This window comes from Antechinus flavipes, chromosome 3, assembly GCF_016432865.1.
Source record: "Antechinus flavipes isolate AdamAnt ecotype Samford, QLD, Australia chromosome 3, AdamAnt_v2, whole genome shotgun sequence".
Lineage (NCBI taxonomy): Eukaryota > Metazoa > Chordata > Mammalia > Dasyuromorphia > Dasyuridae > Antechinus > Antechinus flavipes.
In genome coordinates this window covers 426,189,520-426,205,862 of record NC_067400.1, presented here as the reverse complement: position 1 = coordinate 426,205,862, position 16,343 = coordinate 426,189,520, and the positions used below count along the sequence as shown (strand labels likewise).

The 16,343-nt window shown below is 33.4% G+C and overlaps 1 protein-coding gene across 1 annotated transcript in view; it reads right to left on the bottom strand.

Annotated features, from left to right (window-relative positions):
• LOC127554589 (sodium channel protein type 9 subunit alpha) overlaps positions 1–16,343 on the bottom strand; it is a 193,673-nt gene that overhangs the window by 107,208 nt on the left and 70,122 nt on the right. The window contains exon 2 of the mRNA XM_051986236.1: positions 921–1,228. Coding sequence (XP_051842196.1) covers positions 921–1,178 — 258 coding nt within the window. The 5' untranslated portion in view covers positions 1,179–1,228. The remainder of the gene's footprint in view (positions 1–920; positions 1,229–16,343) is intronic.

Genomic DNA, 16,343 nt, shown 5'->3' with positions numbered 1-16,343 from the left:
CTAAGTATTTAATAAATGCTTATTGATTGATTAGTGTAAACTCTAAGAAAAATGGAAAGACAAAGCAACATACCATTTTGACTAGCTCATTTTGAATTCATCATAATGTCTGCATATTGAGTATTATTCACTTCCTGACTGGTGATTCAAGACTCCACATTGGGATTTCTCCTGTGTCCCATTGCTACAAGGCTTTAATCTCAATTAGCTAGCAATAGTAAATAATCTGAAACTAATTTCTATTTCTCATAAAGGCTTGAGGTACTTCATAGTCCTCTATATTTTAATAAGGAACCACTGAAAACAGAGGAATGACAAACATTTTAAAAGATTAACTTACTACTGAACTTCAGACCCTGAAAATGATGTAGGAGACATCTAGAGACAAGGTGTGTGTGTGTGTGTGTGTGTGTGTGTGTTTGTGTTCAGGGTTCTCTGAAGTGTTAGCTAAAGTCCTACAAGGAACTTTTATTGGTCTTCAATCTAAGTGCCTTCCTTCTGTGATCATATTTTATAATCCATTTAACTATGAATTAATTACTTGAAGCAGGAATTTTTTTTGCCTTTCTTTTGCCTTTTTAAGTTTTCCAGAACTTAGGTGCAGTGCCTGACATACAGTAAGTGTTTAATAAATGCTTAATGACTGACTGAATGAATTAGTGGACTCTACTCAAAACCTCAGCTCATTACTGATTATTAATATCCTGCTTCATATTATTTCTGAATAGAACTTGGCAATACTGTTACTCCTCACAAATACTCATAATTAAATTAATGTATTTACATTGAAGATTCATATTACTGATATAAATTCCTGGCATGCCCGTTTTCATCAAATTCCCTTATCCTAATTTAAAATTTCTTCCTGTATGGAGAATGAGACAAAAACATTTATCTTTTGGGTTATAGGAAATGCTCACCTTTTTATCCATGTAGAATGGGTCCATATCTTCCAAGGGCTCTGACACCATCCCTGGAGGAATGTCTCCATAAATAAATGGAAGCTGTTTACCAGCTTCCAAGTCACTACTTGGCTTTGGGCCTTCTTCTTCTTCATCTGTTTTCTCCTCTTTAGGTTCCTTAGATTTTCCTTCGGTAATGCGTTGTTCAATGAGTGCAAGAGACTGTCTGGTGAAGTAGACAAAACTTTCAGGTCCTGGGGGAGGCAACATTGCCATCTTTTCATCCTGTAAATGTTAATTCCCTTTCTTTTCTTTATATAAGAGGCCTGCATAAGATAAGGCATGGGGAAAAAGAAAAAAATTCATAAAAAGTATCAGTTAATATTATGTTACAGTCACAAAACAGCACTTTTTCTGACATATGATTGCCTTATATATTATTATATTATACATTTAAAACTAGGTTTAAGAGCTTCAAGTGAATTTTACTCACCAAGTTGACTTTAAAGTTAAAAGTAAAACAAATTAGTCCAAACTCCACACATTACTTTGGTTTATGATTATTTCCTTCCAGATCAAGTGATCTTAATCTATATCTCTAAACCACTAAAATGATAAAAAAAAATTCAGTACAATTTATTTCCCTTGTAATCTCAAATATTTTAATTTTGAATATACGTTATTAGTATATGTCTATGAACCCACATTATTAAACTTTAACCTCTTGATGGCATAACTGTCAATTATTTCATTGTATTATCCTATCACTTTAGGTGTAATTTATAGATATCTGTAATTCACAGAGTGAAGTAGTTCATTTAGAGAATATTGCAAGTTGAAAATCATAAAGGTATGTATTAGACCTCAGGCATTTAAATAAGCAAGTTCTGAAAAACTAGCAGTCTTTAACTGCTAATATTTAGCATAATATTTAACATAATTAATATAATAATCAAATTAACAAATTGTATATATATAGATTCAGTAACACCATTCCTCTGTTAGAAATTCTGAAGTAGATCTCTACAGTCAGCTTAGTTAGTTACATATTCTTATCTAGATGTCAGATTCCTCCCCTTCAAATACTTTATGCTCCAGCCAAACTAAACTATCCTCCCTCTTATTCCTTGTATAAATGTTCTGTGCCTGTTAATTGCTAGGGTTCAGGAGCTCAGACAGCCACCTTGGAGAGAACAGGTATGAGGCTTAGGATGTATACTCTAGAATATTGCTATTGTTGATTTTTCATACATATTCCCCATCACTTAGTCCTTGAGTATATTCTATTCCTAAGATCTTAAGTACCTCACAGTGCAGCCCAACACACAAGACTTTACTCAGGGACATTAACAGCACAAGGGAACATAGACACAGACACTCAGGGAAAGCCACCCAGGTAACCAGACTCCCCAGAGCTGCCCTGTTCTCCCACTGCAAAGTATCACCTGATTTTCTTGCTTTTGCCTTTCTTCCAAAAAACATCATCTAACCACCATAATAGAATGAATTAATATGAAAGTCACTTTAAATATCCAAACTCTTCATTCTTTCTATGTTCTGTTTAGAGACAGCTTCTGACTAGGAGAGGAGCTGATACCCTCATTAAAGTAGTTAGCATTATCTTTTTGCTCCACAGATCAATTGTCTTTCTAATTGTAGTTACATCCTGAACTTTTTGACTGCTGCATTTTTATTTATGTTGTTTCTTATACTTTGAATTCCTATCAATATTTTAAAATATGGGGGGGGATTATCCATTAGATGTATAGATAGTCAAAAGTTTCATGACCAAGCAAGGAACAGAGAAGATCAATGAAAATAAAATGAATAATTTAGATTTTGTAAAATTATTTTATCTAATTATATAAAAAAATTAACTATCAAAGATTAAAGGGAAAACTAACTCGGAAAAATTTGTAGCACATTTCTTTGACAAAGGATTCATTTCCAAGATATATAACTGATTTGAATTTATAAGAATAAGAGTCATTCCTTAGTTGATAAATGATATAAGAAAAGAAAGTATCTGTTAGGATGCCAAAAAGGACAAAAAAGGAAAATGATAAATATTGGTGGAGCTGGGAGAAAACAGGCACATTGAAGTACTGTTCAGGGACCTATAAAAAGATATAAACATTCTTGAAAGCAATTTGGAATCACTAACACAAGTTAGTAAACAGTCATGTTCTTTGATCCAGTGATAATGATTCTGCTATATTCTAAACCCAAAAAATATCAAAGAAAGGAAATAGTCCTTTATGTACAAAAATATTTATAATACTTATTTTTGAGTGGTTTCCTAAAAGGGGATTTTCTGATTCTCTTAATATTCTTGAAATTACTATGTATTTAAAACTCTCCTCTTTTTTTTTTTTTTTTTTTTTTTTTTTTTTTTTTTTTTTTATAATAAATTTTATTTTATTTAATAATAACTTCGCATTGACAGAATCCATGCCAGGATAATTTCTACACGACATTATCCCTTGCAATCACTTATGTTTCGTTTTTTCCCCTCCCTCCCTCCTCCCCCCCCCCCCAGGATGGCAAGCAGTCCTATATATGCTAAACATGTTGCAGTATATACTAGATACAATACATATTTGCAGAACCAAACAGTTCTCTTGTTGCACAGGGAGAATTGGATTCAGAAGGTAAAAATAACTCGGGAAGAAAATCAAAATTGCAAATAGTTCACATTCATTTCCCAGTATTCCTTCTTTGGGTGTAGCTGTTTCTGTCCATCATTTCTCCAATGAAACTCAGTTAAGTCTCTTTGTCAGAGAAATCCACTTCCATCAGAATACATCCTCATACAATATCGTTGTCGAAGTGTATAATGATCTCCTGGTTCTGCTCATCTCACTTAGCATCAGTCCATGTAGGTCTCTCCAAGCCTCTCTGTATTCATCCTGCTGGTCATTCCTTACAGAGCAATAATATTCCATAACGTTCATATACCACAATTTACCCAGCCATTCTCCAATTGATGGGCATCCATTCATTTTCCAGTTTCTAGCCACTACAAACAGGGCTGCTACAAACATTTTGGCACATACAGGTCCCCTTCCCTTTTTTAGTATCTCTTTGGGGTATAAGCCCAATAGAAACACTGTTGGATCAAAGGGTATGCACAGTAAAACTCTCCTCTTGAAAATACTTTGTATTTACTCATCTCTATATGTACATGTCCCCAATAAAAATAAGCTTCTTGAGTAAAAAGCACTTAATATTTTTTTGCTTGTGAATTCTCAGTTCTCACCACAAAATAGATATTTAATAAATGATTGCTGAATTCAAGGACTGGATTATGTTGCCTATACTTTGACCAGAAATGGAATTTAAGAAGCATGTTATTTATAGGACATGAATTAAGAATTCTAAACACATATTTTAAGACCCGAAAGTAACCTGAGGTTAGAATAATTTAAACTACACTCTGTTAAATTGACTTGGTATCTTGAAGCTAGTATATAAGGCCTCAGTGGACTTATCAAGTTGTATTTCTAGTCCATGATGGCAATGTAGTGTTATAGATAGAGGGTTAGTTTTCTCTCCTCAAATGTTTATTAGTTATATGAGAAAACACAAGATACTTAAGTTCTCACTAGTTTTCTCATCTGTGAAATGTGGACAAAAATAGAACTTACTTTTCAAGGCTAATATATTAATGTAAAGGGCAACTAGAAGATCTTAGTGGATCGTGCGCCAAGTTTGTTATCAGGAAGACTTATTTTCATGAATTCAATCTGCCTTCAGATACTTACTAGCAGTGTGTAAGTCACACTTAATCCCTTTTGCCTCCATTTCCTTATTTCTGCTGAGAAGTTTAAATGCAGTCACAGAGACTTGGATATGACTGAAATGAATGCAAAATAGCAACAACATATGTAAAGGGCTTTTTGTAAAGTTTTATCATCTTCGAGCTCAAATCTGGCCTCAAACATTCCCTGGCTATGTTAACATTGGACAAGTCCCTGAACTGTGTTTACTTCAGTTCCTCATCTGTGAAATGAGCTGGATACAGAAATAGCAAAACCACTCCAGTATCTTTGCCAAGAAAACCCTAAATGGAGTCACAAAGAATAGAATATGATTGAAACAATTGAACAATAACAACAAAAATCCCAGACTATTGAGAAACTGAAACCCACAAAAGCTACACCCATCATTTGCAACCAAAAACATGACTACCAAGGCTAACCAATATAGCTGTTGTGCCATCTGGATCTCAAGCAGGACTCTGAAGATGAAGAAACTGGATTATTCTGTTAGAGAATGTAGAAAGCCAGCAACCTCTGGATAGATAGAAAACCTTGGCTAATCCAAAAGCAGTCAGCTCTCTGATAAATTATATCACATTATTTGAGAGGTTATACCTTATTCTCTTTTGTGATCTAGTTAAAAAAGAATAAATGCCTTGATTCCAGACAAAGTAGGAACTGAAGATATCTTAAAGACCAAAGGGGATGTGATTGGAGAGTTACAATATGGTCACTAAAAATATACCATTATAGCCTCTTTTTCCTTCTATATTAGTTTATAATTTGCCATTGGGTAGCATCTTCTCTTATTTCTTTACCCCAAAGATCATATACCACTTATTCTTGATTTCTTAGGGCAGAAATATTTAAATCAATGAATATTTATTGAGTGATCATTAATAAATGCTTTTTCTCTCACCTCACTACAAAAGAAAGAAAAAGAAGTGTAAGGGTCCCTCAAGGTAGGAGTCCAGTTGAGAACCTCTTGGTGAGTAGAGGGACCCTTACACAGACGTTCTAGGCATGGAAAGAAGCTCCAGGGAATAAATCGAAGTAGAAGAAAAGAAGACAAAAGAGAAGACAGATACAAGACAAGAAAGATTTGGAGTACATTGAATGTTATGCCTTTTCCTTATCAAAAGCTAAATATTATATATTTAATAAAATTTTGTAAATATTTATATTTATAATAGGCACATTTTAATTCTTATAATTATTTATTATATAATCTAGATGTTATATAATATAAAAGTATTTTATATAAAGTATAAACTATATTATTTTATCCATGGTTACTATTGTGATTTTCGCAAATAAATTTTCCCAGCTATACTGTCCTTCCTTGAAAAGGCTGTTAAGTTAAAAGCAGTTTATCACTGCCCAGTCCCTCCACATCCTGCTTAAAAGAGCAGTGATGGGGTGGTAAGGAGAATTGGAAAGCATATACAAAGAAATTCTTATTTGGGTATCAGGGTTTGGGTGGTAAGCAGCAGAACCAAGATTCAAACCTAATGCTTTTTTCTACTAAGCAAGTACCAGAGTTGCTTAAATGTAATAAATTCAGTTTAATTCAACACATTTATTCTGTGCTTACTACATGCAAAGCAAGTCAATAAATAATTATTAAATACCTAAAAAAAAAGAAATTAATACAGCATTTTCTCCATATTCTAGATAAATAAGGAGTTAAGTTGCCTCCTCTTAGTGTAGGAATTAGAAGTGAAAAGTGTGGAGAGTTTAAAGAGAGATTTTAAAAATTAGCTTGAGTTACCATACATGCTTGAAGACTGTAAAACAGATTCCTGCTACACTGTCTGGATTTTGAAAGCAGCAAAGATTTGGATATTGTGGGGCTAAGTAGTTTTAGAGGATTATCTCAAAAATGGAGTATCTAAAGATATTCTAACGTCACAATAAAATGAAAACATTTGAAAAAAAATGGGTCACCATACTTTATAGCAGAGAAACTAAGAGACACTGATGAGGAGAAGAGACATGGAACAGTGGTGGGCAAAGGTACAATAAAAGCCCTGAAAAAAGATAGCAACACAACAACCATTCTTGGACTCTCCAGTGATCAACTTACTGAAACATTAGACTATAAATTTTGCCTGGCAAGCAATCAGATGCTACATATTGGTCATTAAAGAATGGATTTGAACTAAATGGTAATCAGAAAATATAAGATGAGGCAAGATGAAAAGAAAAAAAATTACCTCTTTACCACTCAAATATGTTTTGTATAAAGATTGGGGTGGGGGTGTTTGTCTCATTTATAATAGAAAGAAATCGGAAAGTTCAAACTCTGTTTCTGATTTCTTAAATTGTGATATATTCTAAATCTGTACCTCTCACATTTTTATTTCTCTTAATAAATGTTCTTTACTTAAAAAAAAAAGAAAAGGCTGTTAAACTGTTTCTTGTGCATATTACATCACTTAAAACTTCAGTGGGCTCCCAATTATAAAAAGGGGGGGGGAGTTGACAACCAAACTCCTCTGTCCGATAATCACAGCTGTCTATTGTTGCCATGTTCATCCACCAGTCTTATCTTATTTTCTTATTACTCTAGTTCAAAAAATACTACCTTTTATTTAACTAGACACTTCACTACCTCATTCCCATATGATAAAAATGGCAAAGCTTCCTAAATTGTTTACCATTATAATGCCATGACAATTAGACTATCAAAAGAATAATTTGTGTAACTAGAAAAGATAATAACAAAAATCACACTGATGAATAAAAAAAATGAAGAATCTTAAGGAAAAATGAAAATATGGGAAGCAAAGGGAGTCTGATAGAAATAGATCTAAAACTACATGATAAAGCAGTAATTATTAATGATTTGGTGTCGGTAAAAAAAAAAGGTAAAAGAGATTAGGTATACAATACAAAGAAATAAAATACACACAGAGTAGCATAATGTTAGATAAGCCCAAAGATTCCAGATACTGGGAAGAGGAGTTATTATTTTGAAAAATAACTGCTGGTAAAGCTGTACAACAGGAAAATAAGCTCCAAATGGATATGATAGAGGTATAAAAAGCATCATTATGAACAATATAGAGGAACAAGAAAAATTCATAATTAAACAAGTGACAGTAAAGATCAGACAAGATGAAATTGTGTTGGAATCCTTACTAACTGCTAACTAATTAGAGTTGATCTAATCTTACAAGAAGATGTTTTGGCCAGAACCTGAAACTAGGTACTAAGTAGAACTAATCAATACAAGGCTTGTGTTCACACCTTTACTCATTGGAGTTCAATGAGTTGATACCTCCCTTGAAGCTCTTTGGGCCAGAGAGCACTATGGGAGAAAACCCATAATCCCTCTCTCTGGAAGGAGCATAAATAGGCCAATGGGCCAGTCGAAGAGGTTCTTGAAAGGAAGATGCTACAAGTCGAGATTTCACCGGAATGACATGAAGACTGGAGCTGGCTGGAGGCTGAAGAAAGCAGAGGCAGAGGCTGAAGGACCAGACCTTTGGATTTAAAGACATTTGGAGAGAGCTCTTGGAACCAAGCAGAGAGATAGGCCTCTAAGCTAACCGGGCTATAGTGGAGACGAGAGATAGGTCTCTAAGCTAACCGGGCTATATTGGAAATAATAAAAGATCTGAACTTTCATCATCTGGCTGCGTTTTTGAGAAGAAAAAGCTCACCACATTTTGGCGCCCTGAACGTGGGACTGACAGACCCCTCAGTGGATTTCAGTGGAAAAGCTCCGATCCTGATTCAAGTGGAAAAGCCTCTGATCCTGATCCAGTGGAAAAGACTCTTCAACCCAGAAATTAGGGTGAGTGCAACAAAGAAATTTTGCTAAAAGAGTTAAAGTAGAATTTCAGCTAAGATGGGACAGATATTTAGAAAACAGCCTTCTGTTTCTGTTCAAGGAAAATGTTTAGAGAGCATTGTCAAAATTATGGAAAGCCAAGGTTTAATTATAAGTTTACAGCAAATCACTGAACTTTTACAAACTGTAAAGGATATATGTCCTTGTTTCTCTCTTGATAAGGAATTAGATTTAAATGAATGGAAATTGGTTGGAGAGGATCTTTGTCAATTCTATGATAAAAATGGGCCTAACTCAATAATTAATACATATAATGTAATACAATTGGCTATAAGAAGTTATTTAAGTGATAGAATGATGAAAAGGAAAGTACAGGAGGAAGAAGTACCAACTTTATTGGGTGAAAAGGAGGACGAATCAGATGAGAATGGAGTTAATTACAATTCTGAGTATGATACTTCACAGCAGGAGGAATTAGATGATTCCACATCTCATGACCCTCCCCCTGCAATTAACCCTTCATGTGTGGAACAAGGGGGAGGGAGAGAGGCAGAAACACAGTCAGCTTCTCCTGTAAAGCAGAATTTGACAAGATTAGAAAAAGCATTAATTAAAGCAAAAAATGAAGGAGAAGATATATCTGATTTTATAAATGCATATCCTGTGATTGAAAAGATTGACTCTTCAGGTCAAAAAGAGAGAAAATACACTCCTTTTAATTTGGAAAAAATTAAAGATTTGAAAAAGGGTTGCACTCTTTATGGGGCTACATCATCTTATGTGAAGATGTTACTGGATAATTTGTCTTATGAAATCCTAACCCCGAATGACTGGAAATCCATAACGAAAACTTGTCTAGAACCAGGACAAAATTTATTGTGGCTTTCGGAGTTTCATGAATTATGTAGGATTCAAGCCCAACGCAATAGGCAAACAGGAGCTATTGTACAAATCACTTTTGACCAACTAGCTGGTGACGGTCAGTATGCAGAGAGTTCAGAACAGATTTATTATCCCACAACAGTGTATGAGCAAATTTCTAAGGCTGCCATAAAAGCTTGGAATTCTCTCCCTGGACAGAAAGATGGAAATAATGCTTTCACAAAAATAGAGCAAGGTCCCAATGAACCTTTTGCAGATTTTGTGGGACGTTTACAAACAGCTGTAATAAGAACCATTGGAGACAATGCAGCAACAGAAATAATGACTAAACATTTGGCTAAGGAAAATGCCAATGAGGTTTGCAAAAGAATTATATGGGGGCTAGACAAAGATGCTCCTTTAGAGGAAATCATAAGACGCTGTGCCACAGTGGGCACAAATGCTTATTATGCCCAGACTATGATGAACATGGAAAGACAAGGTCCTTCTTGGCAGAGGAATTCTAGAGAAACTCGTCGATGTTTTCAGTGCGGAAAAATTGGACATCTAAGAGCCCAATGTAGATACAGAGACACAATGAGAAGACAGGGTGAGAGAAAACCCAAAACCCCATGTCCAAAATGTAACCGAGGCTTTCACTGGGCCTCTAAATGTATATTGACCCAGAGGAAGGAGAGGTAAGGCCCAGCTCCAAAGTATCAATCAAAGGACAGGTGGGGCATGATAGCAGCTGAGGTTACACCCAGAGAGACTTTAGAAATTCAGAACTCTGATGTCATCAACCAACAGAAAAGCAATCAGGATTACAGTTGGGAAAAATACAGGCCTTTTAAGACAACAAGGCAATATCCAGTGCAAATGGCTCCAATGTAATTACCAGATGATGAGGAGAAATCCCAAATTTGGTAAATAGAAGGGAATAAGGTCAATTGCTTGGGGAAGAGGATCTGCTTATATTTCCACAAGTGGAAAAGGCTAACAATGAGACTGTCAAAAGAACTTTAAAATCTTCAGCTTTCAGTTCCTGAAAAACCAGCAAGAATCACTGGATTCCCTGAGATGAAAAATTGTTAATGAGACCTTTTGCAGTACTTCAGAGCTTACAGGAATTATTAGATTCCTGGCACATGAACTAATGGACAATGGAATCCTATTGGACTGTTTCTAGGACTTATGGACATGTGTAAATTTTCAGGATGATTCATGTTATTTGTTACATTACTACTAGCCTGTGTTATATTGCTATGTGCTTATGTAAATTATGTATAATGCCTCCCATATTGATGGATTTATGTATACCATGTATATCTGTTACAAAGTTCTGGCCCATATTGATGGATTTATGTGTACCCCCTCAGAAACCCCCTATGTTTTAAAACAAAAGAAAGGGAGAGATGTTGGAATCCTTACTAACTGCTAACTAATTAGAGTTGATCTAATCTTACAAGAAGATGTTTTGGCCAGAACCTGAAACTAGGTACTAAGTAGAACTAATCAATACAAGGCTTGTGTTCACACCTTTACTCATTGGAGTTCAATGAGTTGATACCTCCCTTGAAGCTCTTTGGGCCAGAGAGCACTATGGGAGAAAACCCATAATCCCTCTCTCTGGAAGGAGCATAAATAGGCCAATGGGCCAGTCGAAGAGGTTCTTGAAAGGAAGATGCTACAAGTCGAGATTTCACCGGAATGACATGAAGACTGGAGCTGGCTGGAGGCTGAAGAAAGCAGAGGCAGAGGCTGAAGGACCAGACCTTTGGATTTAAAGACATTTGGAGAGAGCTCTTGGAACCAAGCAGAGAGATAGGCCTCTAAGCTAACCGGGCTATAGTGGAGACGAGAGATAGGTCTCTAAGCTAACCGGGCTATATTGGAAATAATAAAAGATCTGAACTTTCATCACCTGGCTGCGTTTTTGAGAAGAAAAAGCTCACCACAAAATTGAGTTTTGATTATATAAAGTTTAAAAAATTGAACTAATGGAATGTGGCAAAAATTATGAGTGAAATCACTAATAAGGAAAAAACCACAAATATTTTCTGATAAAGGTCTCCTATTCAAATTATATGAAGAACTGATTAAAATTTAAAAGAATAACAGCCATTTCCCAATTGATAAATGTTCTAAGGATATGAGAATACAATTCTCAAAGGGAAAAATCTAGGTATCTATAGGCAAATTAAAAAAAAAAACTTCATTTCACTAATAAAGAAATCTAAATTAAGGCAGCTTTAAAATTCCATTTCACATTTATCAGACTGTAAAAATGACAAAACGGGAAAATGATATATATTAGACATATTATGATAAAACACTGTTATAGAGTTGTAAATTGGAGTAGTCATTCTGTAAAACAATTTGGAACTATCTTAAGAAAGTTACTAAATTATACATATATTTAAGATTTGTATATATGTATGTGTGTGTATATATATATATATATATATATATATATATATATATATATACATATATATCTAAGAAATCAAAGATGAAAAAAATACCCACATGTAATATATATATATATATATATATATATATATATATATATATAATATATATATATATATATATATATATATACATACATATATATATATATCAGTGAATTTTTTTTGCGGTAGCCAAAAATTGTAAATGATGGGTAAGTCCTCTTGTTGGGGAATGGCTAACCAAATTATGATATATGACAGTAATGGAATCTCACTGTACCCCAAGAAATAACATAAAACACAATTTTGTAAGAAATTGGGAAAACAATTATGGGCTGATGAAGAATGAAGTGAGTAGACATAGAACAATTTATACAGTGACAACATTTTAAAGAAAATCTGAAAGACTTTAGAACTCTGATCAAACTAATAACTAAGCAGTTCAGTTAGTTGGGACAATAGCTAGAGCAATGGCCCTGGAGTCAGTCGACTTCACAATAGTTGACACTTATGCACTGTGTGATCCTGAGCAAGTTACTTAACTCTGATTTACCTGCAAAAAACAACCCCCGAAAAAAAACCATATCTCATACAGAACAATAAACCATGAACTATTCTATTAATCCACTGATAGAAACATGATGAAGTTAAAATGAGATATATATTTTGACATATCTAGTGTAAAAATTTTCTTTGTTAACTATGAAGTTATGTAAATTGGGCTTTGATTCTATTTTCTTTTTTCCTTGTTTTAAAAAATTTCAACAGAACAGTGGAAAGGACATAATTTAAAAATACTTGTTACTCTAAAGGTAAAAATAATAAACTGTTTAAAAATAGAATGTAAATTGCTTGAAGGCAAATAAGTGCTTCAGTGGATGCCAGAACTGGAGTCAGGAAAACCTATCTTCCTGAGTTCTGAACTGGCCTCAGAAACAGGAATTTATTTATATTGCCCCAATCTACTACAGATCCTCATTAGCATCCATGGTTACATAATTATAAATACACCTATTTTGGAAATATGCTCAGAAAATTTTATTGATGAAGGAGGTATGAAAAAGTTTGGAAATTATTCCTCTAATGCATTTAGCAAGATTATCATGAGAAGATAATCCCTCAACCACAAATCCCTCCTTTTTGAGAATACCTTTTTTTTTTTTCCTACCTTGATCATATGTTTTATGTATTTAGATGTTTGTTTGTCTACCTCATTAGACTGCATACTCTTTGAAAGCGGAAACTTTCTTTTAGCCTCTCTTTGAATCCCTGTGCTTAAGTCAGTACTCAGTATATCAGAAGCACTTAATAAATGTTTACTGTCTTGATTAGATATGCTTCTTGAGAAAGTATGGGTGGTAATCTGCATCAATGCTAGGAATATCAAGATCAATTAGCTCATAGATGTTTTGAATTATTAAAGTATTTATTGTGTAATATTTCCTGTATAACAGAGAAAATATTACAGAATTTTTCTTTCTTTTTTCTCTCTCTTTATTTTTCTTCTTGTTTTTACTATTATCTATGCTTCAGTAAACAAGACTACATGTTCCATTTAATATCTTAGGTAAAGTTTGTATTTTCCCCAGTGGCTAGCACTGTGATTTATAAATGTAAGTGATTTATAAATGTTTACTGAGATGTGCTTACTGAATTAATGGAGAAGTGAAATCTTTACAAATGGGAACAATGGCAGACTTTGTTAACTTTACTATTTTGCTCAAGGGAATCCCCAGTATCAGGTCAACAATCTATAGATTCCTTGGTTATGTTCCTAATGCTGAGCAAATTTAAGATGAATACACCTGCTCCCTCAAACAAAAATATTATGAATAAAAATTTATTTATAGAATTAAAAAATCATTGAGAATGATGAAATCCTAAAGATATTCTCAATGCTGTTTTTAAAACTATGTTCCTATAAATGTCCTCATGGATATATTGATCTCTAATCTCTGCATATTTTTAATCTAAATTTCTTGAAGTTCACTAGATAATCTCTGTCAAAATTTTCCAAATTAAGACAAAAAGGTCCAAGTATATAAAAAATTGTATGAAAATTGAGATAATTGATGCTTTTATATATCTAAAGTAAGAAATAATTATTAAGAAACAGCAGCTGTTCCAAGGAAAACTGATTATAGTTTGTTTTATATTCTACCAATTAAGAAAGTAGTTTTTCTGAGAAAAGATTACATTTAACAAATAAAAACACAAGGAGAACAGAATTCTAAGCACCTGGATGATAGAATGGCTTCAAATGGGATTTTACTTAATTCCCAAGCAGTACAAAACACTAAAAGAATTAAGAGGTGCCACTCTAAGACTACATGAGACTTATCACCTGGAACACAACAATCTAAGATATATAGTGAAGAAATGGTGAGTGGGAGAGAGTCTATTTGATCTGCTGCCATCACACACAGGCAGGGAGATAACTAAAGTCTATTTTTTTTTACATTCATATAAACAATTTCAAAGCTAAATATGAGTCATGACACAGTTTCCTTTGATTGTTCTGCCTCAGTTTCCCTGAATTATTTTCTTAAATCAGTTTGTTCATCATTTTTTTTAATAGAATAGCAATATCCCATTTCCTTCATATACCACAAATTGTTCAGCCATCCCCCAAATGATGGGCATCTATTAATTTTCTAAATTTTTTGCTATCACAAAAAGAGCTGCTATAAACATCTTTCCACATGTGGGTCCTTTGCCTTCCTTTATGATTTCCTTGGGATACAGACCCAGTAATGGCACTGCTGGGACAAAGGGTATGCACAGTTTTAATAGCCCTTTGGGATTAGATCCAGACTGCTCTCCAGAATGGCTGGATCATTTCACAAATCCATCAACAATGCATTAGTGTCCCAGTTTTCCCACATCTCCTCCAACATTTATCATTATCTTTTCTTGTGATTTTAGCCAATCTGAGAGGTATGAGGTAATATCGCAGAGTTGTTTTAATTTGAATTTCTTTAATCAATAGTGATTTGGCATATATATATATACACACACACACACAAATATATTTATATATATTTTCCTATACAGGGTATTAATTTCATCATCTAAAAACTGTCTGTTCACATCCTTTGACCATTTATCAATTGGGGAATGACTTGTATTCTTATACATTTGATACAGTTCTTTATATGTCTTAAAAATGAAAACTTTCTCAAAAATACTGGCTGTAAAGATTTTTCCTCAGCTTTATACTTTCATTTTAAACTTGTTTCTGTTGGTTTTGTTTGCACATAACCTTTTTAATTTGATGTAAGCAAAGTTGTCCATTTTAAAAGGCATCAGTTTTTTTATATCATACTGCTTTTATTGAATATCTACATCTTGTAACCATTTTTGTTTGAAATTTGCAATCCAAATGCATTTTTCTGATCAGGTAACTATGACCACAAAAACAAACAAGTAAACAAATAAATTTAAAACTAAAAAATTAATTTGCATTGATTTATCTGCATTTCATTTATCATTATCCCCCCCCCCCTTCACCCAGAGTAATAGGTCTTCCTTTCTTTGATATTTTCTTCCCAACTATAACTTAAAAAAGGGAAATTCTCCTTTTTGTTCCTTTTTAGCTTAAATCCTATGAGTTTAATATGACTGATATTGTTTTTATAGAATAGCACCATATCTTCCTGACCTCCCTAATTTATGCTTTAATGATATTATGCTTATCTATTAAAATGCATCTAGAAGATAAATGATATAGGACTTTTTCAAGCATTTTCATAAGAATTCATATCTTTTAACATTGAAAGTTCTCTTAGATAATTTATGTTATCTTTGTATGCGCAGAGTTGTATAATACATAAGTATAACATCTGATAATAATAATATTGAATAGTGCGTTAGGCTTAGCAAAGCACTTTACATATATAATATAATTTTATTTACATAAAGAAATGGGTGCTATTATTTTAATATTTTACAGATGAAAAAACTAAAGCTTGGAAATATTAAAATTTCTTGCCCAAAATGTTACAGCTAGTAAGTGTCTGAAATGGGATTCAAAGTCATATTTACTAACTACAAATCCAAAACTCTATCCACTGAACCACCCCTATTTGAGGAATGACCAAATGTCCAAACATAGACATATGTATGTCTATATATATAGAAAACAGCTTTTGTTTGAAAAGAAAGCAATTAGAATACTTCTTCTAATACCATTCTAACCAACTGAAAATCTCTTTGGTAGAAACTATCCGATATGGAAATTTAGGAGAAAACAGTAAGCCTAGCTATTTAATAAAACTACTTGAACAAAAATCTAAAATATATGAACTAGGAATACATTGTACACTGGAACAGCAACAATGTGCGATGGTCAACTATGAAAGACTTGGTTCTTCTTAGTGGTTCAGTGATACAAAGCAATCCCAATAGACTTTGGACAGAAAATACCATCCCTGTATCAGAAAAAGAACTAAGGAGATGAATGTAAATCAACACATATTATGTTCACTTCTTTTTTCTGTACTTTTTTCCTCTTTCATAGTTTTTCCCTCTTATTCTGATTTTTCTCTCCCAATATGATTCATAAAGA